Here is a 22,017-nt window from a genome sequence, read left to right on the forward strand (position 1 = left end):
GCCCCCCCCCGCCGCGCGCTCGCGCTCCCTCAGCGCCGCCAACCGCCGCTGCGCGCGCACCTGCCCTCGCTACGGGGTCTCCGGGGCCGCGCCCAGGGAGGGGCGGGCGCGGGGCGGGGCGGCGCGCGGGGCACGACGGGAAGGGCAGTCCGCCCGCACCACGTGCGCGGGGGTTGCGGGGGGGCGGGTCCGACGGGACCCCCTCGAACCGCCCCCCCTCGGGACCCCCCGGGACCCCGCCCGCAGCCCCCCAGCACCGCCCCGGCGTCCTCCCCGTGGAGCTCAGCCCGGCTCTGCCGCGGGGCTGCGGGTCACCCCGGCCGCTCTCGGCAGCGGGCACGGAGGAGCGTGGGGGCACGGCACCGGGCCTTTCCCCCCCGGTGGAGCATGGCCCTGGAGCACGGCACAGCCCCAGAACACGGCACAGCCCCGGGCACGGCCCTGGTGCACAGCCCCAAAACGTGGCACAGCCCCACTGTGCCTCCCCCAGAGCACAGCGCAGCCCCGCAGCATGGCGCAGCCCCGCAGCGCCGAGCACAGCCCTGGGGCACGGCCCCGGAGCATGGCACGGCCCCAGCGCACGGCCCCAAAACACGGCACAGCCCCACTGTGCATCCCCAGAGCAGAGCACGGCCCCGGTGTGCAGCCCCACAGCACGGGGCAGGGCCCTGGGCACGTCCCCAGAGCGTGGCACAGCCCCACTGTGCATCCCTGGAGCATGGCATGGCGTGGGGCACAGCACTGTGCAAACCCTGGGGCAGAGCCCTGGTGCGTGGCACAGCCCCGGTGTGTAGCCCCGGAGCGTGGCACAGCATAGGGCAGAGCCCTGTGCACAGCCCCGGTGTGGGGCACAGCACCGTGCACAGCCCCAGAGCACGGCACAGCACCATGCGTGGCCCCAGAACGTGGCACAGCCCTGGTGCGTGGCACAGCCCCGGTGTGTAGCCCCAGAGCGTGGCACAGCGTGGGGCAGGGCCCTGTGCACGGCACAGCGTGGGGCACACCGCCGCACACGGCTCCAGAGCGTGGCACAGCCCCGGCGCGCGGCCCCAGAGCGTGGCACAGTGTGGGGCACGGCACCGCTCAGAGCTCGGAGAGAGACACAGCGCCGTGCATGGCCCCCGGTGTAGGGCAGAGCCCTGCGCGTGGCCGCAGCGGGTGGCACAGTGCGGGGCATGGCACCGTGCACAGCCCCGGTGGGTGGCACAGCCTGCGCGGGTAACCCCAGAGGGTGGCACGGGGTCCTGGGCACGGCCCCGGTGCCTGGCAGAGCGTGGAGCGTGGCACTATGCGGAGCCCAGAGCGTGGCACAGCCCTGGTGCATGACGTGGTGTGGGGGCAGAGGCTCATGTGGCCCCAGAGCGCGGCACCGCGTGGGGCAGAGCCCTGTGCACAGCCCCGGAGCGCGGCACGGTCCCAGTGTGTGGCCCCAGAGCGCGGCACGGTCCCGGTGTGTGGCCCCAGAGCATGGCGCCGCGTGGGGCAGAGCCCCCTGCACGTCCCCACTGCGTGGCACAGCGTGGGGCACAGCCCCTGGGGACAAGCCCTTCCTCCGTGTGTCCCCCGGCTGCTCTGACCCGTCCCCACTCCGACACGCAGCGCTGCCACTCGGTCCCGCTCCGGCCACGCACGGCGTGGTGCCCGGTGCCACCGGGAGCGTGTCCCGTCCCCTGCGCCCCCCCCCCCCCCCAGCCCCGCTCTGAAACGGGGCACCGGCCGCTCCTGCCCGGCAGTGTCGGTGCAGGCGGCCAGTAGCCAACATGCCGGTGCAGGTGGCCATGCGTGCCCACCCCCTGCCTGCCCCCCCCCTCCCGCCGCGTTCCCCCGCCCCAGCGCCCGATAAGGGATCCCTTTCACCCCGTGGGGCCCCAGCCCTCTCTGCGCACTCAGCATTTTTCCCAGCCCCGGCTATTTAAAGCCGGCCAAGACCCCGAGCGCGGCCCCTTCCCTCCCCCAGCGCCCTCGACCGGACCCGCTGGACTTTCCTCCTGGCAACGGGGCGGCCATGAGCGCTCGGGCGGCGGCGGGGCCCATCTTCGCGGAGGGCGAGGATTGCCGGGCGGCGTGGCGGGAGGCGGCGGCCGGCTACGATGCGCCCGACGCCCACCTGGAGATCCTGGGGAAGCCGGTGATGGAGCGCTGGGAGACCCCCTACATGCACTCGCTGGCGGCCGTGGCCGCCTCGAGGGGTAATGCCCCCCCCACACCCCCCCCCCGAGGGCTCGGGGCTGTGGGGTGCAGCTGAGCCGTGGGTAGCGGGCAGCGTTCCCCACGAGCAAAAAATGGGGGGGGGGACGGACCCCGCTGCGTGCGCCCTGCTCGCCGCCGGTGCTCCCCAGGCAGCCACGGTGGGCGGGGGGGGGGCTGCGGTGGCACTTGTGCTCTCGTCTCAGGGTGGCACGTTCCCGAAAGGGGTTGGGGACAGGGGGGACGGGGGGGACGGGGGGCTGCAGCCACTCGCGGGGGCAGAGCACGGCATGGTTGGGACATGCCGCTTTTTGGGCTGCGTTCCCCGCGCGCCGGCACAGGGAGGGTTTCGGCGAGCGGTCGCTTGTCCCCGCTGCAACCACAGCGGGGGGGGGGGGATCAACGGGGGCAAATGGCCGTTGCAGGGTGCAGATGGTGACAGCGACATGGAGGAAGCTCCCAGCTTCCTCCCCACCAGCGCCGGCAGCACCCCCCTTTCCCAAACCGCCCCCAAAACAACCCAATTCATGGGAGGCCTTTGGGGCTGGGGGGGGCTCCGCGGCGGGGGAAAAGCAGAGCTCTGCGTCTGCTGGGCTGGCAGAGGGGGAGGCACCGTGTCGTGTCCCCCCCGGCCCCGCAGCCGCCCTCTCGTCCCCAGGCGGCCGCGTGCTGGAGGTGGGCTTCGGCATGGCCATCGCCGCCAGCAAGGTGGAGGAGTTCGCCATCGAGGAGCACTGGATCATCGAGTGCAACGAGGGCGTTTTCCGGCGGCTGGAGGAGTGGGCCAGGACGCAGCCCCACAAGGTCCGGGGTGGGCTCTGGCGGGGGGGGGGGTGGGGGTGGGGGTGCCGGGGGGGGTGCCGACGTCCGGGGGTCACCCCTCTGCCCTCCCGCAGGTCGTGCCCCTGAAGGGGCTGTGGGAGGACGTGGTGCCGACGCTGCCCGACGGGCATTTCAGCGGTGAGGCAGCCGGCGGGACCGGGGATGGGGGGACGGCGGCGGGGTGGGGGTCCCCGGGGCAAAGCTGGGGGTGCAGGCGAGCACCCAGCACCCTCTGCCCCCCGCGGCGGCGGGGACGGGCTGCAGCCGGTGTCCCCCCTGGGAGCGGCACCTTGCCCTGGGGAACGGCACGTGGCTGCCTTCCGCGGGGCGGGGGAGGCGCGGGGTGCAAATTTAAATAGGAAAAAATTAGTAAGAGGCCGTGAAGGGGGATTTTTCCCCCCACCCCGGCGCTGGAGCCCCCGCCGGTGCCTCGGTGGTCGTTGACGGGTGGTCTCCGGTGCTCCCGGGCAGGGATCCTGTACGACACCTACCCGCTCTCGGAGGAGACCTGGCACACGCACCAGTTCGCCTTCATCAAGGTAACGCGGCGGGTGCAGCGCCCGCACCCCGGCCCCCCGGCACCCGCACCTCCCTCCCGGGGCCGGGGGGGGTTTGGCGGAGATGGGGGCCCACGGGGCAGGGAGGAGAATTCCGGAGCTCAGGAGCCAAAGCCAGAGCCGGGACTTAGTGTCCCCTCTGGAAAACCCCGACGTCCCCGTGATGTCCCCAGCACGGCGGTGGCAGCGGCAGCACTTTTGGCCATCGTGGTGGCAGCCGGCCGGGGGGGAACAGCGGGAGGGCACAGAGGGCTGGGGAAGTGTCCGGCTCTGCGGGGAGACGCAGGGGCTTGGAGGGGGGTCCGGCGGGGTCCGGGTGCCAAGCGGGGGGTGCTGAGCCTGTCCCCCCCCAACATTCCCGTCGCAGGACCATGCCTTCCGCTTGCTGCAGCCCGGTGGGGTCCTCACCTACTGCAACCTGACCTCCTGGGGGGAGCTGCTGAAGACCAAGTACACCGACATCGAGAAGATGTTTGAGGTGAGCGTTGGGGGCCACCCTGGGGAGGGCCCGGCCCAGCCCAACCCGGGCTCCCCGACGCTCTCGCCAGGGAGAAGCACGAGCCAGAGCACTCCGTGGCCGTTTGACTCCTCCGTGATGGCCAGGGCTCAGTGGGGAACATTTGAGGGAAGGTGGGAGGGTTTTTGCCCACAGCAGCCCAAAACGGGAGTCCCCGCACCCGGTTCCTCGCGCTGTCCCGCGTCCCCGCGGGGCTCAGCAGCATCTCCGCTCCCATCCCAGCAGCTCAAGCCATGGCTGCCCCTTCCCTCCCCTCCCCTCCTCTCCCGCAGGAGACCCAGGTGCGGCACCTGGTGGAGGCCGGGTTCAAGAAGGAGAACATCAGCACGAAGGTGATGGACCTGGTCCCCCCCAAGGACTGCAGGTACTACTCCTTCCACAAGATGATCACACCCACCATCGTCAAGCACTGAGGGCGCCCAGCACCATCCCTCCCCGGAGCCGCGGGAAGCGAACCCTAACGAGGAGAGACTGATTACGTGCGCTGCCAGGAGGAGGAAAGCTCTTCTCTCCTTTGACGCTAATGAAAGAAGATCGAAGCCGATTTATCCGGAGGCAGGAGAAAGCTGGAGGCTTGGGATGGAAGTCCTGGGTCTTCAGGGGACCTCCTGGACAAAAGGACTCCCTGCCCCATCAGGGTTGTCACCAGGTTGTCACCAGCTCCATGCAGCCCCCTGCCCTGGGGAGGGGTCCCAGAGGCCCCGCTCGAGACGCCAAATATCAATTAAGCTGCAATTCAAGAGCATCGCCCCGAGCCTTCAGCCCAAGGGGCCGGAGGACGAGATGTTTCCTGGAAAAGCTGCATCATTTTTAGAAATCACGGGGTCCCCAAAGCCAAATAATCTAAACCAGGGGGGAGAAACGGGGAGGAGGGGGCAGCTGGAGGCATTTTGCTGGAAGGGGATTTCGGCTGCTCCCGCAGCCGCTCCCCGGTGAAGTTTCCCCGTCCCTTTGGCTAAAGCCCAGCGTGGCAAAGTCCCGATTCCGACGACCTCCTTGCAGTTCCATGGCACATAAATGATGTTTTCTCTCTCTGCCCAGAAGAGCTAAAATCCATTAAAAAGGAATGAAATACACAACTGCTGTTTCAGAGCAATCTATTTGCCTTTCAAAAGCGCACACGCGTGTGTCGCGCTCATTTTTATTAGTCATATTCTGATTTTAAGCATTGATGTTTTACTCGATTTTTAATTTTAATTAATTTCTGGCTGCTGTGCGCACAGATACAAAGGGTTTTTTTAGATCCTTTGTAGGCATTATAAGCACAAAGCAGGTGGTGAGCGCGAGACGAGCTCGGGGTTCCCTTGGATGCGCGTCGGTCTCAACATTTCCCCCCAAAGCCAAAGTCCCGGGTTTCTGGCAAGGCATTCATGTCACGACAGGGAACTTCAAACATTCCTCCGGGGCCATTCAGACCAGAAAACACCACGCAACGTCATCAAATTCAACTCCCGCTTTTTAATCCCGCTATTAAATGAATTAAAAACGTCAGGTAAGAGGGACAGATTAAAGACAGAGGAGTATCTTGACCAGGTAGAGTTTTATTGAAGGCTCGTGAGAATACAGCTTTCTTGTGCGTACGAATGCAAGCGGGTGCCCGGGCGGGCAGTGAGTGGGGAGGTCATAAATAAGAGGCTATTTCCTGTACCAGATCTGAATCTTCTTCTCCCGTTTGATTTTCTTCTGGAGCTGCAGGATTCCGTACAGCAAAGCTTCAGCAGTAGGTGGGCAACCTGAGAGAGAGAGAGAGAGAAAAAGGAAGCCCGCGGGGCTGCCAGCTGCGCTGACGTGTAGCCAGAAGGAGAAGCCACAAGCCACGGGCTTTGCCCCAAAGCACGCTGCGATTTCCCTCCGGCGTTGCGGATGTCACAGGCTGCAGAGTTCAGAAACGCGAGAGAGATTCTTTAAAGAAACTCAAGTTTAGTTTAAAGTTTAGTTTCTTTAGTTGAAAGAAACCGGAGTGATGGTGTTTTTCAAAAAGGTCTTTATAAAAACGTCGAAACGCTTTGCTTTTAAGCGAGGCGGTATCTCACAAGAGAGTACGTGGTCGACTGAACTACAGCCCACACAGTACACAACAGTTACTGGCGAAGAACACCACCAGAGGAACTCTGCTCCCTTACTGGAAACCCCTGGCTGATCTTACCGAAGCATCTGCAGCTTTAGCAACACGGTTCGAAACGGAAAGGTCTTTAAAAGCTACACCGAGCACCATCAAAACGTCCAAAATTAACTTTAGCCGTCCTGCCCCAAGTTAGTGCCGTGGCGGGCAGCGCCCTCTCTCTCCTACCTGGCACGTAGATGTCCACCGGCACGATGCGGTCGCAGCCCCTCACCACGGAGTAGGAGTAGTGGTAGTAACCCCCGCCGTTGGCACAGCTGCGAGAGACGGGCGGGTGTCAGCGCCTCGGTAAAGGCGGCTCCGTGGTCCGCGGGGAAGAGGAGCGGGAGGCAAAGGAGAAGGGGAACCCGGCACCCGCGTGCTGGGAGGCAGGAGCCGCCCGGCAGACTTCGCAGCGAGGGACGGAGCGGGTGCCAAGGCTCACCTTGGCCATTCAGCCTCCTCGCAAGCCCTGGCTGGATGGCAGCGACCAAACCAAACTGTTTTCCTTGCTCTTACAAAGCAGATATTCAGAGGGTCCTTCCTCTCCACTGCAAAACCTTTCGTTTTGCCACATCCGCACAGAGCGTTTCTAGAACTCGTCCTGTCCCCTCCAGGCCCTGGTGAAACGGCCACCCTCGGCCCCAGCAGCACCACGAACCCAACAAATCGTCAGTTCCAGCACGCCAGAGCTCCACAGAGCTCACAATTCACGCTGCACAGTAGAAGCATTTTGAAAGCTTTCGGCTAAATGCAAATTCTGAGATTCTGGACATATACAAGCCCCCAGACTCTGGCAGCTGCGAAACCCCCAGAATCTTTCACTGGGAAGACTTTGCAGTTCCCGGGGACTTGACAGACATCATTCTCCTCACCCCAGTCAAAGGCAGCCTTTATGTCCCACTTGTAACAAGGCCTCTCTGTATGATTCAACGGGTTGGAAATACAATTGAGAAATGGGTTCCCCTCCCTTCGTCCCCCCACCCGAGCAGAGACACCAGACTTCTCCCGTGCGGTACAAGGTGACAAGGACATCCCGGCACTTACCTCCCCATGGAGACCACGTAGCGAGGCTCCGGCATCTGGTCGTAGACCTGCAGAACACAGACATTTCAGATCATTTTCCATCCACGTCCCGCACTCGCAGCCGCGCACGAAGCATCCAGCTGAGTCTGTACCTTCCGAAGCGCCGGGGCCATTTTGTTTGTCAGGGTGCCGGCCACGATCATGACATCAGCTTGCCGGGGACTAGCTCGAAAGACCACCCCAAAGCGGTCCATGTCGTAGCGAGGAGCCGCCATGTGCATCATCTCCACGGCGCAGCACGCCAGGCCAAACGTCATGGGCCACAAGGAGCTCTGCAGCAGGAGAGACGCGGGTTACGGGTGAGAACGCTGAAAGCAGGAGCAGAGACCCCTGTGCGGGTGACTCAAAGAGCAAAGAGTTGATCAGACGGAAAAGGAAACAGGACAAGAAAAGTTTCAAGGTCTGTTCAGTCAGAGCATCATAAACAAGAACGGTGTTTGCCATTATACAGGAGAGCAAAACTCACAGCTCCGGGGAAACGGATGCTAGAGATCTGTGCGTTTGCAGCCTCAGAGAAGCTGACGCTCCCCTGCGCATCTCGCGCTGCAAAAACAGCCACCTCCGAAGCCTCGCACGAGGGCAGCGGCGGCCGGAGAAGGCAAAACTCAGGAAGGCAGAGCGCACTGGATTCGGGGGAGCGTCACTTGTGCAGCCGTCTGTGCGGCGCAGAGCGGCTGCGTATTACAAGGACTTCGCAAACCACAGAGTGGCTTTTGCTCGGGACTGAAGGAGAGCTCTGTTCAGCCAAGCAGCCGGTGCTGCTTCGTGCCACCCTCACGTTAAACGTCTCTCCCGCTCTGACACAGTACCCCAAATGTCAACCTCTGGCCAAGAAACTTGGCTATTTCCCTGAGGAGAATTTTGAACCTATTTTTATCCCGAGGAGGAGACGGCTCAAACCCATTTCCCACCAGCACCTCAAAGCATTCAATATCCTTTCTCCCGAGTGAGCACAACAGTGCCAGCGGACTCACCCTTCGTGCCCAGTTGATCAGGTCATCGAGTTTGGTGACAACATATTCGCCCTTGCTAGTGGGGACGTAGGATTTTTTCTGGACAACAGCTGAGCTCTTTGGCTGGACTTGGACAGAGCTGAAGACAAACGGCGCAGTAGTATCAGTCTCCAATTAATAAGCGTAACTGCAGAATACAATCATTAGCCTCAAGGAGCTGTGATCCCATAAAGAATCCACGGTATATTGTTTATGGACAACCTCACCCCCTGCTACCGCGGGAGACTGTGTTTATAACGGGGGGCTTCTCCCCTGGCTGCAGGGAGAGCTGTGGAGCATGTTCCTCAGGCAGAGCCCCTCTGTTTGCTGTGCCCAAACTGCGGAGGGTGCCTGGCGGGCTCACCTCTGCCTACCCGTTAATCCCGGCTTTTAAGAAGAGAGGAAAGAGACTGTCACGCAAGTGTAGACAGCAGGTTTCCTCCCCTGTACCACTGGGGATCCTCCACCCGCAAGGGGAAGGACGCAGCCGAGGAACCTGTCCCCGAGCACCAGCGTTACCTGTCAGCGTGTTCAGATGCCGGCGTCTGATGGAGCAGCCGAGTGTGAGCGGACGCCACGGCACTGGACCTGGCAAAAAGAGAAGTCGTTACACCTCGGTTTGTCATGGTCACACAAACCCCCAGAGCACACACCACTGCTCTCCCTCCCCAGGGACGAGGAAAGCTCTGATCAAACCCAGCCGGGGAGGAGACCCCCCACCCCACCACGGACAACCCCCCGCCGACCCAGCTCACTCGGGGCTCCCCAGCACGGGGGGGGCTGCTCTGGGGGGGGCCCGAGTCTCCCCACACTGATACCCAGCGCCCTCCATCCCCATCCCTCACCGCCAGGCCAGCGCGCCGCACCGGGGGAGGCGAAGACCTGCAACGAGAGAGCGCGGGAGAGCTCAGCTCCGGCCGGACCCGGCACCGGGGGGCAGGAACGGCCCGGACCGGGGGGAGAGCTCAGCGAGAGACCCCTCCGGGGACGAGCCCCGGGCTGCCCGGAGGGAACAGGGACACTCCACGGCTCCCGTCCTCTCCCCGGGGCCTCCAGTCCCGCCGACGAGGGTCGCCCCCAAGGACAACCGCGGTCCCCGCCTCACCCTGGGACCCGGCCCGGTGACCCCTCAGAGCCCCGGAGCCCAGCCCGGCCTCCCGCTCAGGGCCCCGGGGAATGGCCCAGTCCTCCCCTCATGGCTCCGGGGCTCGGCCCAGTCGCCTCCTTAGAGCCCTAGGGCCTCCAGCCCGGCCCGACCCCCCCTCAGGGACCCGGGGCCTCCAGCCTGGTCCCCCCTCAGAGCCTCTGGGCCCGGCCTGGTGTCCCTCAGGGCTCTCTCCCGGCTCGGTCGCTCCGCAGCAGGCCAAGGCCTTCACCCGGTCCCGGTCCCGTCCCCGTCCCGGTCCCCGCTCACAGCCCAACGCCGCCATCTCGCCCGCAGCCCTTCAGGCAACCTCTGGGCGCGGTGCACCCGCTACAGCGGCCCGGCGCGGGCCCGGTGCGCCGCCTCATCGCGCCGGCGGGGAACGCGGGGCGGTGCGGGGGGTTCCGCGGGCTCCCGCCGGGCCCTGCTCCGTCCCGCGGCAAAACGGGGAGGAACGTGGGCGGTGGAGAACGGAAAGGCAGCCGGGGGTGTCCCGGTGCAGCCAGGCCCCGGAGGGGCGGCAGCACAGAAAAAAGATGCACGCGTCCCTGGGTGGGCTCGAACCACCAACCTTTCGGTTAACAGCCGAACGCGCTAACCGATTGCGCCACAGAGACCGCGCTGCCGCCGCCGCCGCCGCGCCCGCCGCTGTGGCCACCGGTAGCGCCCCGGTGCTCGCCCCGCCCCCACGCCGCGGCCTGTCCGCGCCTGTGTCCGTGTTCCCCCGCCGGGCCCCCCAGTGCTCGGCGCCCACCCCCACCGGGCCCGGCCCCACCGTGGGGGGGTCTCGGGAAGGGGGGGGTAAGCCGTTCTCACGCAGCCGAAATAGCTCAGTTGGGAGAGCGTTAGACTGAAGATCTAAAGGTCCCTGGTTCGATCCCGGGTTTCGGCAGCCGTTACTTTTCCTTCCGCGGCTCGGGCTGCGAATTCACCCGCTGCTCCAAAAATTCTTCCAGAACAGGCCAAAACCGCCGCCCAGGCGCCGGTAGATGCATCCCACCCGCTCCAAACCCTTTTGTATCGTAGAAACAAACGCGAGCAGCAGCACAGACAAGGGGCACAAGCCCACGCAGGGGAAGAGGCAGCTTACGCAAAGGAATATGCATCAATTAAAATCGGACAAGCTCGTTTGTAGCAGGGATGATGCCTGCGAGTATCCCTTTTAATTAAAGCACAATAACAGAAAACAGTAAGTTTGCTTTCTCGTACCCACCCCATGTTTAGTAACACAATACTAGGGTTTTAGCTGACAGCTAAAATAATCTTTGCCTGATGTAAAATTTGGGTGGAAGAGCCTCTGCCTGTGTGCACCAGCAACCACAGCTTAAAACCAGTATTCGAAATGAATGAGCCCATTCAAACAAAAGCCAGGACAAGCCTTTGATGGTTCACTTCACCCAACTTTAATTGAGTTAGGACCACATAATTCCATACATTGCGAGACCGAACTCAGTCTTGAGGCGGAGTTCTGTCACCACCCTCTGATGCCTGGGGCGGCAGCTGGGAGTGGTTTTTAGGGATTCAAACTTTCTGGAGCACTTTCACCCAACGCGTGGCTGAAAGGCAGGAAAAGTGAGGACAGAGCTAAAGGCGAGGAGATGAGGGGGCTCTGCTGCTCCAGCACCGGGGGCTGAAGGAGGAGCCGAAGGGTCCTTTCGCTGGTTTTGTACAGCGCCGTGGATCACGGTAACCCAGAAGCGCACAAGAAGAGTCCAGGTCTGTTATCCCTGTGATTGATGCACTTGTGAATGTCCCTTTAGTAACACCAATAAAGATTCTAAATGCATATTGAAACCCATCACGGAGCAATCAAACCTGTGGTTAAAACATACTCAGAGAATTACTCTAGCCAGAATACACATCTGTACCCCAATTTATATTGGAACTTCTTCCTCAAATTCCAAAAATCATCTCAGTTCCTATTGGACAAGCAAGTAGACCACATTGGCATTATAATATAGAAAAATAGTAAATCATTGGGCTTTTATCATTAGATAGTTCTCAATAACACTGCAAGTCTGTCAAAGGCAATTTGCGATACGTTACACCTTCAGCAAAAGCCGCAGGAGGAACTAGGCATGATTAAATTTTATATTTAAAATCAGACAGAAAAAGACAGAAGTGTTCCCAAAATCATGGCCTCAAAGAAAACCATTAAAGCAGCATTCAAAACGGTTTCACTTTTAAATGTGAGTGGTTTTTGTTCTTCAAGCAAACATTGCATTCCTTTTCCACTGGATTTTACATTTGTCCTATCAACACAAACAAAGCCTTTGTTATTCGGATTGCATCACTAGCTACCGATTTCATTTCCTGCACTTTGAGACACATGAAGCAAAAATAACCAACCTGCCGGGAGCATCTGCAGACAGGGACCCTGCCTACATCCACTAACGTCATCGGGTAACACACGGCTACGTAATTCATCAGCACACGCCTTTCTGACGACACCAGCCCTCCCTTTGTCAGATATTTGGCCAAAATAATTCCTACAAAGCTTAGTGTTACAGCAAGCAGCTCTCAAACCCCTTGGGGTTTCGCCGGGTTCCACATGAAGTGCCCCAAGGGGGTGAGAGGCGGCGCCCACAGCGGCTGCTCCAGGCAGCTCCCCACGGCACGGCCCAGGGAAGCGACGCCGGCACCCAGAACGGAGAGCGAAGCTGAAGACACAACTGTATCTGACAGCAGTACAGCATTGCAGTGACTACAGCTCTGAAGATATACTTTAAAAAGTGAGAATTACACATTTTATACAAAGAACCACATCTCTATTACACAGGCACAGTGCCAGGGTAACTTGGGAAAGTTTGTACCACCGCTCAGGCGCTGTCTGCAGATGCGCGTTTGGTCTTCCTCTTTTTTCTTCCTATAATTTCTTCATCAAATATTTCTCTCTCCCTGGAAAGAAACACATGGAAGTTCTGTATTAAAAATAATCTTCACATATTAAACAGTTCGCAGTGTGTTACAGTAACTCAGCAGGAACTTTCCCATGTTTAATCATTCTGTCAGACAATGAGGAAGCTTGCCCGACAGAAGGGGGGGTACTGAGCTCTCCTGCCCTTATACTCACATCTTTCCATATAAACAGTAAACTAGTAAGAAAAAAAAAAATCAGAGGTTACTAAAAATAAAAAGATACCTTTTGCTCACGGATGGTCCTTTTATGTATTTCTCCTCTGCCTTCTTGTAATCTATGTCATCCACAGCAGAAATCGCATAAATGATGGCCTGTAAAAGCATTCGATTCATTTATACTCGTGAAACAAAAGTTAATTTACAACCAGCGACTTGAAGCCATCTCAACAGATGAGCACATTTTTAGAATAAGGTTCCTCAATCACTTAGGAAACCGGGATGAAACTGCTCATTGGGTACCTGTTCTTAAATAAATAATTCCAACTTGTCCTTTAGCGTTCCCAAACTTTTTATCGACTTTAGTGTGTGACAAAGCTTCCATGCAGAGCATACTACACAGGAAACAAGGGGGGACTAAATTCAGTATTACTCAGTACCCACAAGCCTTGTTCCATCGAGGCCAGTTTTATTTCTAAGGCACTAGTTGAGAGGGACACGAGTCTTGTCTTTCAAAAACAAGACCGACTGTTAAGCAGAGGCCAAAGCACCTTCTCAAGCAGGGCAGAAAATAACTGCGCTGGCAACAGGCAAAGCTCAGGCTTTGCAGCGTTGCAGGAGACAGTGGCTGCATCTGCTCCTGCGTCACCATAACGCATCCGACAACAGCACGAGCAGGACACTGTGTCCAGTACCAAACCCCTCTGAAAGCCGGGCTGTTCTCCGCTGGCACATTCCAGGATGACAAAGTTCTTCTCAAGGATAGAAAAACTCCCCCCACCTCCTTCTACTGTATTTAACATTCCCAGGAGAGTATTTTTATAACCAGATTAAGATATTCTTCATAGTAATTTTGTTTCTACAGAAGTTACTATATCCTCCCAGGAAAGTTCCTAGGAAGAACAGTATCTAAACGTTTAACTGTAAAAACAAACAACCCACCCCCCAACACACACAAAGAACCATAGAAACACCAGAAAAATCAGGGTTGTTTTGCCAGATAAAAAAATAAACAAACCCAAAGCTTTGAAGAGTTTCAGAAGTAATCAAAATACACCAAAAGCAACCACTCTGCCTTTAAAAACATCATACTATCTAAAGCTTCCCCATCCTGTGCTAATGGCTTAAAAATCAACGTTTAGAATGACACTGGTTCCCATCTCACCCACAACCCTGTCAGCCTCCTAACATCAACACCCACAGGAAGCACGCAGTGATTAACACTCCCGCTTTGTTTATTTTTCTCCAACATGTAACATGAACATACTTGTTCTCTGATTACCAGCCCCTGAACATGGTTTAAGAACCTCCTGCCCTGATTTTAGTATTCTTCACTCATCGTATATTGCAACCACGCAGTTTTATGCCCTTTGAGCTGAAGGGACTGTGACCCAAGCTGGCAAACAGACTTCAACGGATCTGCCAGCTCCCGGGGAACCCTCCCTCAGTCATTAAACTCTAATCACGTAACACTAGCGTTATTTACTTGAACGTTTACTTTTCTCATGTTTACTTACTTCGGGCAAAAGGACATCCGAAATAAATTTTATTGCGTCTCCATTAATTTGATGCAGATTTTTAGCACCTATCTCACAATACACCTCCTTCAAGTAGTTCACCACAAGGTCTAATTGTTCTTCATCCTCTAAATACGTCTCAACGCAGTTCATGTACTGACTTGAATTCAGGAATTCCTTCAGCCACCGCGACTGTTTTCTGCTTTTCAAAATAGCCAAAAGATGCTCTTCGGCCCCCTTGGTCTTCACTATAAACTCCACTATCTTTTTATTCGCTTTGTCTCTAGCGGCTCTCGTTCTGTCAGGGAGAAGTTTCTTGGAGGGCTTCTGAGGTGAAGTTTCTGATGAAGACTCTTCAACATCTTCCTCTGCCGTGTTTGGAAAGGTCATTGGGACTAAACCTTGATAACCTTCCTTCCTAACAGGGTAGCCTGAAAAAAAAACCACAATCATTCTTACTTAAATATAAAAAACAAGGGGCTTTTTCGCATACATACTTACATATACAAATATAAAATAAGGGACTTTTTTGATAAGAGAGAATTTTTACTTTCTCCTCTACCAAAGAAGGTAAAAAAGCCACCAACAACAAAATCTTAATTTTGCTTAAAAAAAAAAAAAAGATTAGGGAGTTGAAGTTCTGGCAGGAGCTCTGAAACGAACTCTCTATCGTGTGAAGCAACCAGTTACTGGAGTGTCTTTAACAGTCAATATTTAACTTTTGTTGTGGGACTGAAAAACCTTAGAGTGCAATAACAGCGTGTAGTAATTTTAACAGTCCCTCACCGGGTCTGATGCCTAACTCACACACATTGGTAAATATTAGAGCTAAACTTACCTACTAAGAGAAGAATACAAAAGATAACGAATTCACTTACTGATATCAGCAGCAAAATATTCCAAGAAGGAGCCCGTAAAAGAATGACAACCTAAAAAGCCCAAAACAGGATTATTTATCAGTTCAATGAAGCCCATGAAACAAAGCTGACAGTTTTGGTGTTTTTTTTCTGATGTAAATCAGAATGGATGACATCATCCGACTCATCTGCTTACCTACTCTAATTCGATAGTCAGAAATCAATCGAATACACCACTCAATTTCTTGGCGATAATCTTCTTTGGCTCGTTCCTACAAAACAAGAGCCATTTACAGTTCTAAAAAGAGCATCCTGTTGCAGCTTTGAGGTCTAGGCCACTAACCAGGTGACAGAAATGGCTAGCGATAATGAATCAAAATTTACTTGAAATTTTCTGCATTCTTCTGAAATTCAACTTCTGCCATCGCTTTGCCGTGCAGTGCGACAGCGGCTTCGTTGTAGGTAGAAAACCCACAAGTGAAACCACAGTAAGAGCCTCACTGAGACAGAAAAAGGTGTCAGGGGATGCCATTCCCATATTATTCTCCATTTTGTGGAGCACAAATTACGTTTAATTAGTTTGTTGGATAGAGGGAAAGTGAACAGAGAACTGTCAACCAAGCCAACTGCACCACGCTCCTCGGCAGGCCCAGTTATACATTGTGTACACAACCTTATTTTTCCCAACACATGTATACACTCATGGTTACATGTTACTGGTAGTACTTACAATGAGGTCCTGCTTTTCTTCACAATCAAAGTGCTTCAGACTCTTAAGAGATACTGAGAAACTTGATGAAACAAAGAAACACGGTTAGGGAAAAAGAGGCAGTTGAGTTGCATCTCTGTTTACTGCAATTCTACTCCTCCCTGAAAATCAGATTTCATAAGGAATTCAGGAATGCAGGTTTTACTAGTTTTGGTTTTCATAATCAGCTAAAACTATGAAATCTTTTAACAGAGAAATACCTGGCTTCAAAAAAAAAAAAAAAAGAGGCACACCTGCATTTCCAGAAAGTTTGGGCACCATATGTAAAAAAAAAAAAAAAAAAAAGAAAAACCAACAAACCAATAGCTAGGTCCCCAGCCCTTTTTTTATTCCTCCCTTAGGCATCAGCTGCTCACATAAATACCAGCCAGGCTGAGCTGGCAGCAGGACAAAGCACACAGCCCACACCTGCGAATCCTCCCCTTTCCCTGAGAGGTCCCTCCCTCTGAGATCAACCTCAGCTTCACCTGTCAGCATAATTGCCCTGTACCAGGAACAGAGTACAGACACCGTCCAGGGAAACCGAAAGTTCAGATCATCATCACAATCCACAACATTTACCCTTTTTTCTTGTCATTTGTATTCCCTTCTATAAACAGCACACACGCCTTTCTGAGTTTCCGCTTCACATTTTTTACCTGTTTAAAGGATAAAGTCTCATTAGCATCCTAAAATACCCTTACAAAGCAGGAACATTTTCCATTGACATTATATGGCACACCCCATACTTCAAGGAAGTTACACAAATACCAGAAATTAAGTTTAAAGTGGCAAGAATAGCAAGTTACCCAAATGGAGCATTTTTCTTAGTGCACAAGGACCCATCCTGTTTCTTTTGTTAGCTGGGTACGGCAACCCTAATTCCCAGTACAAGCTATAAAGGCACAGTAGTAACCCTCTGCTCCAACAGAATCATACCGGAATCAACCATATTTTTTTACATGTTTTCGTCATTTTTAAGTTCACTTCTATTATCTTTGGAACACTTCTACTGGAAGACCTTTACCATTTCCAGCTCTACCCAAGCCAAGAAGGGCAAAAGCCACTCAAGAACTCGTTAAACTGTTCCTCATCAGACCCCCTGCAATAGCACTCTAAGAAGGCAGCAAGCTGGTCTTACCACTGCTGGCCAGTAAGGATACCTTCGCAATTTGCACCAGACCAAAATTCCTTCTTCAATTGATTGTGGTTCTGTGATGAAAAAATAAAGTAATATTTATCTAAAAACAGAGAGACAAGACAGTTCACTCTCCCTTCTATCAGCTTCCTTTCGTGAGTTTCACTTCAATGCTTTTACAGGTTTCAATTAAGGTGACAAGACATCCCCCCACACCTCCCAAAACACAGCATGGGTAGCTCTGAACATAGGAGCTCAGACAGTTCACTCCTTGGCCCTTGCCCATTTCCAGAGATTTGCATCTCATTCTGGTTCAAAAAGCCTTTCTGGGGCATCCAAGAAACACATTTTATTCCAAGCTTGAACAAAGCTGGATTCACTTTCTAGAAAGGTTGGGATTCATTACCACAGCTTGTCAGCAATCTAGAGGGACAAATACCCTAAAAGAGCACAGTGAGGCTGGGTGAAGAAGTCTCATATAGGTACACTATGTCTCACCTTGATGTGATAAAATACTAGGAAGCTCTTCATCCTCCTCCTCCTCGTCTACCAGAGCTGAGAGGCGAGACAGGCTCTCTGAGGAAACTATCTTTGGAGACAGGTCAGATTCCAGTCCTGCCAACAGGAGCAAGCACTGGTGTTTGTAAAGAAGGAATAGTGACTAAAAAAAAGTATCAGCTTCAGCCCAGGTGAAACACAGTGCCGGGGAAGTGACCCCACAGCAGCAGAAGTCACCATAACACAAGGACTGTCACACCACACATGCTCTCAATTCTCTGCTAAGGTAAAGGCCTAATAATCTGAATAAAAGACGAAAAAAGGAAAGGGACAAGAACAGGCTGATTTCAGTACTCTGCACCAGCCTGTTCCTTTACACATCATCATTTCAGCTCAACACTAACTAGACAGTGGAAAAGAAAAAAAAAAAAGTGTGACATTAGCAAGTCCTCTAGTGAATTACTGCCAAATACAGTTTTTCAATGCAAAATCCAAAACAACTCCAGACAACCTAAATGCCACACTAGTTTTTAGCCAATACTAGAGTGACTGCACTTTGTGCTTCTCCAAAACTTTAAAACAAAAGGAATTAAAATCAGTAATTTAAGAACCTCATTCACAAAAGCAATGCAACATCCCAAGATGAGTAACAGTGCTCGACAATCAAATGGGATGAAGTGTTCCCATCCCCAAGCGCCATGCCCACCTTCATCTTCCTCAAAGTCAGGCAGCTGAAACGGCTTTACTTTACTCATAGTCACATGTGAAGTATTCTTATTTTCCTCCTCTTCACACTGAGAGGGGACGCCATCAGAAAGCGTCTCATGGTTAGAAGGCCCAGATGAAGATTCAGGGCAATTTCTGCATTTCCTTTTTCCGGGTGAGGACAGAGTCGCACCAATCTCTTGTTCTCCATTAACCCGTTTTAAACTCTCTGGCTGTTTTCTTCCACCTAATTGCTTTGCTAGACTTTCACTCTCACTACTGATGCTTTTTTCCAAGTCATCCGAGGCACTTTTACAGGAGGAATCCAGTACTGTCCTTTTAGGCTGACTCCTGGTGTTGGCCCTTCTGACAGGTCCCTCCGTGCCAGCTTCACAGGGGACAGGCAGCGGAGACGCTTCCTCAGCAAGGGGCTGGGCTGGATCTGTAGGGAAATGGTTGATATGCGACACAGGTGATCCTGCACCTCTTCGTCTTTTTCTTCCTTGCTCACTTTTTTTCTTAAGTGAGACTTTATTTCCTATTTGGGACTTTGTCAACAGTCCGGGCTTGATTTCTTTCTGTCTTGGTAGTGAATTTGATTCTGGTGTTTTGCAGTTTTGACTGCCTGAGTTTGATGTGTTACTCAAGTCCACAGTACTACACATGGAAGGGTTTGTTCCTCTTTCATGCGCTTTAGCGCTCTCCTCCAAAAGGAAGGAAGCTGTTTGGGTTTTTGTATCAGTCTTCAGGCTGGGGTTATTTTTTTGTTCTCTTTTCTTCCTGGAAGTCTGAGGCTCCAACTTTTCCTTAGAGTGACAGAGCGATCGACATCTACGTAAGGGGGTAGATGAGAGAGATCCTGCATTGTTTTCCTGGGGTAACTGAGTATTTGGTGGCTCTTCTCTGGGGGATACATTTTGATTCAAAATATCCAGAGCAATTTTAAGAGAACGACGATATTTCAGTTCTTCCACAGCCTCACTTGAATTATTCCTTTGATCTGATGAAGAAGAATATGCAATAAATGCAATAAGCTTTCTTTGCATATAAGAAATAAGAAATTTTATTTATAGTGTATCTTGTCTTTAAGATGCAAGTTAACACTTAAATTATCCATGAATATTACGGCAAAGTATATAGGGACACACAAAGTCGAAGCTTCCAACACCCTATTTTGATGCAAGTACACAGAAACTTCACCATTCCTTCCAATACACCACATGAGGGAAGAGCAAAAGTAGCCGTGATAATGCTTAGTCTATTTTCAAACTTTACAGATGGAATGGAAAGAGGGGGAAAGAAATGCAAAACCAACTCCCTCATTAAATACATAGTGAAATATATAACTACTGTCCCCCAGGTTAAGTTTTTGTGTAAGTTTTACAACCAGAATACAAACAAAGCAGCAAATGTTTTGTCATCTCCTCACCTAAGCTAGAAGCGATGTTTTCTATACATTCTTCCTTCAGTGGTACAGCATCCACACACTTCACACTAATCCTGAAAAATCACAATAAATCAACAAACACAACAAAGCTGACTCAAAACAGCACAGCAATAAACATTACTAACAGCATGAGACTGCTTTCATCTGGCAATAAACTTGCAGTACTTTTTTTCCCCAAAAAGCTACACTTGTTAGCAGAAGTTAAGGAAAACAAAACACATGAAGAATGCCTGAGCTAGCAGTCCGTTGTTTATGGATGTTCCATGAGACAACTATACAGCCAGCTCTGAAAAGGCAACAGGTTTTGGGTTAGCCATGTAATCAATGGCCTCATTTCACAGATATCTTCAGATAAAGGGATTACTACTACTTTTTTTGTTCATGTCTAAGAGTGCAAACATACAACAGAAACAAGGATACTCAACTGTTCTTCCATGCCAAGTATTTCAACTCTAAAAGATGTCTCCTTCGCATTATCGACAGATGTTTTCCCACCAACTCCAGTTTTGTACAAAACCTACATTAAAGAGAAAAACATGCATTTAAAATCCTTGATGAGGTCTGTTAGACTAGAGGACAGATCTGACATCAAAACATTTTTAATATAAACAGCACAAGACAGACTGATATTCCATGGCATCTGGTTGCGATATGTGGATCTCTACAGATTAGTTCTTTTTTAAGGTGTTTACTTGGAGCTCTTACTTACTACCCCATTTCATCCATTCCTAAGTTATATCCACAAATCTTTCCTCATTTGTACATCTGCTTTACCTTTGCTGGCCATAAACGCTTCTTCCACATGCAAAGAACATACTCTTGATCTGTCATGACTGTGGTTCACGTAGAAAAGGAAAACTCCAGCGTGCTCTGAAGAAAAAGGGAATAAAAGTTACACACCATTTGGTCCATTTTTTCCCATTTCTTTTTTTAAAGAGAAATACAGGACTTAAATAGAGCATGTATTATTACAATTATGTATCATTTTACCTTTGAAATCACTAGACTGTAAAGGAATATGGGGTATTAGTGGTTCAATTTAAATGAAATTAATCACTTAGAGCTAATTACTTAGTGTTAGGCCACAATGGCATACTACTTGCATAGAACTTGTTTAGCATTAATTTTATTTAGACCGAACCACTAATATTCCACATACCTTTAGAGGACTAATACTTGCACGCATTCTCCAAAATTAAGTTCTAATAATGTATCGTTCTACAGCTGTGGAGGTTTTAGTGAATGTGTAAGTGCAGAAAACACTGTCACAAATAGATAAGAAAACGCTGACGCGGGCCTGCACATTCCGCAGCTCCTTGCTACCAAACCCCAATGATGGAGGCCACTTGTCACATCCTGAAAATTACACCGTGCTGTGAGAATTTTTGTACGTAGTTTACGGTTATAACCTGAGAGAACCGGCTACAGAGTCCTCCCGTTTCCTAAAGACCTGAAAGGCTTTAAGAAAGACCCGTGAAGAAGAAGAAAACCCTCCAGTACTTACAAAACCGAAGACTCCAGTTTCCCTGGGGGGCTGGAGGGCGGTCCTGCCACCGAGGGACGGCAAGAAGCGGACGTTATTAGCGCACCGAACGGCAGACCCCGGCGAGCCGGGGGCCGGGACGCGAAGCCCGTCACCGGGACGCGAAGCCCGTCACCGGGACGCGGTTCGAGAGAACTACCGGGTTCCAACAGCCCCGACTCAGCCGGCGGACTCTGCCCCGGCTTCCCCCCCAAACCGCTGGGGCCCGCCGTGAGGTAATGACCGGGCCCCGAGGGGGACGGCCCCGGTACCCCCGGGCAGGAGGGAAGCCCTGAGGGGCTCGGAGCGCCCCCCCGCCGCGCTGAGGGGACCGGCCGCCCCTTCGAGACCCCCACGAGGGGTCCGGCCGCCCTCCCCTGCCCTCCCGGTGCCGGTGCGAGGCCGCGGGCCGCTCCCCCTCCCGCCGCCGCGCTCCCCTCAGGGCCCCGGGGGGGGTCTCGTTACCGATCGTGAGGCGGACGCGCGCGCCTCGCCCCCGCCCTTCATATGAGGCCGGCCGCTCCCCGCGCGTGCGCCGCCCTCCTCCCCGGCAACGCGGCAGCCAATGGGAAAGCCCCGCTGGCGCGGCCAGCCCCGCCTACCCGCCGCCAAAACACAGCGGCTCCGGCCAATCAGAGCGCCCTCTCCTCCAGAGCTCCGCCCCCGAGCTCTCCTTCCATTGGAGGGTTGGGGGACACGACCCGCCCCCGCTGCGGAGCGTCTTTGTCGATGGCGTCACTTCCTCCTTCTGCCGCCGGAGTGGTGGCGTCAGGGCCCAGGCTGGTGTTATTAATCTTAATCAATAATATAAATATAAATATAAATCTGTTTATATTTCAGCCCTCGGGTTTCCTTGGTTTTTCCCCGAGTCCCGGGTGGGGGGTAGGGGAGTGTCATCGGGTGACGAAATAATTGGACAATGGATTATTGGGCATACGGACAATGGGACAATAATTGGACAGAATAATAAGGACAGTGAATTGTTGCGGGCTCCTCAAACCCCCACAGACGCGAGCAGGGATTTGCCTTTCTTTTGGTTAAATTACCGCGCGGGCCCGGGGCGTGCTCGTGTAGCGCAGGCCCGGCCCAAAAGGGCTGGAGCAT

The 22,017-nt window shown here is 53.8% G+C and overlaps 3 protein-coding genes and 2 non-coding genes across 7 annotated transcripts; 2 read left to right on the plus strand and 3 right to left on the minus strand.

Moving 5' to 3' along the window:
- The first annotated feature begins 1,908 nt into the window (after positions 1 to 1,908).
- GAMT (guanidinoacetate N-methyltransferase) lies at positions 1,909 to 5,162 on the plus strand. Of its 2 annotated transcripts, none has more exons than XM_063357912.1 (6): positions 1,909 to 2,189; positions 2,828 to 2,991; positions 3,084 to 3,147; positions 3,481 to 3,548; positions 3,934 to 4,044; positions 4,356 to 5,162. In XM_063357912.1, exons 1-6 carry the CDS (start codon positions 2,006 to 2,008, stop codon positions 4,494 to 4,496), a joined length of 732 nt encoding a protein of 243 aa, XP_063213982.1. In that variant the 5' UTR covers positions 1,909 to 2,005; the 3' UTR covers positions 4,497 to 5,162. The 2 variants fall into 2 exon arrangements, with proteins under 2 accessions (XP_063213982.1, XP_063213983.1); XM_063357913.1 differs by having other exon boundaries at positions 1,914 to 2,189; positions 2,846 to 2,991.
- A 442-nt stretch (positions 5,163 to 5,604) lies between these two features.
- Positions 5,605 to 9,783, minus strand: NDUFS7 (NADH:ubiquinone oxidoreductase core subunit S7). The gene is made up of 8 exons (XM_063357914.1): positions 9,677 to 9,783; positions 9,108 to 9,144; positions 8,782 to 8,850; positions 8,245 to 8,362; positions 7,363 to 7,542; positions 7,232 to 7,278; positions 6,374 to 6,462; positions 5,605 to 5,816 (listed from the first exon to the last, which is right to left on the minus strand). The coding sequence occupies exons 1-8, from the start codon at positions 9,690 to 9,692 to the stop codon at positions 5,719 to 5,721; spliced, it is 654 nt and encodes a 217-aa protein (XP_063213984.1). The 5' UTR covers positions 9,693 to 9,783; the 3' UTR covers positions 5,605 to 5,718.
- A 166-nt stretch (positions 9,784 to 9,949) lies between these two features.
- On the minus strand, positions 9,950 to 10,023 carry TRNAN-GUU (transfer RNA asparagine (anticodon GUU)). The gene has a single exon. It is a non-coding gene; the product is annotated as a tRNA-Asn (tRNA).
- Positions 10,024 to 10,225: 202 nt separating this feature from the next.
- Positions 10,226 to 10,298, plus strand: TRNAF-GAA (transfer RNA phenylalanine (anticodon GAA)). The gene has a single exon. It is a non-coding gene; the product is annotated as a tRNA-Phe (tRNA).
- A 371-nt stretch (positions 10,299 to 10,669) lies between these two features.
- Positions 10,670 to 21,465, minus strand: PWWP3A (PWWP domain containing 3A, DNA repair factor). 2 transcript variants are annotated; one of them, XM_063357905.1, is made up of 15 exons: positions 21,379 to 21,465; positions 20,896 to 20,938; positions 20,166 to 20,261; positions 19,817 to 19,908; positions 19,374 to 19,444; positions 17,946 to 18,944; positions 17,240 to 17,356; positions 16,745 to 16,815; positions 16,186 to 16,262; positions 15,586 to 15,646; positions 15,052 to 15,127; positions 14,877 to 14,927; positions 13,999 to 14,429; positions 12,549 to 12,637; positions 10,670 to 12,304 (listed from the first exon to the last, which is right to left on the minus strand). In XM_063357905.1, exons 3-15 carry the CDS (start codon positions 20,220 to 20,222, stop codon positions 12,226 to 12,228), a joined length of 2,271 nt encoding a protein of 756 aa, XP_063213975.1. In that variant the 5' UTR covers positions 20,223 to 20,261; positions 20,896 to 20,938; positions 21,379 to 21,465; the 3' UTR covers positions 10,670 to 12,225. The 2 variants fall into 2 exon arrangements, with proteins under 2 accessions (XP_063213975.1, XP_063213974.1); XM_063357904.1 differs by having other exon boundaries at positions 20,896 to 21,433.
- Between the last annotated feature and the right edge of the window lie 552 nt (positions 21,466 to 22,017).

The sequence above is a fragment of the Chroicocephalus ridibundus genome, chromosome 22 (assembly GCF_963924245.1).
Source record: "Chroicocephalus ridibundus chromosome 22, bChrRid1.1, whole genome shotgun sequence".
Lineage (NCBI taxonomy): Eukaryota > Metazoa > Chordata > Aves > Charadriiformes > Laridae > Chroicocephalus > Chroicocephalus ridibundus.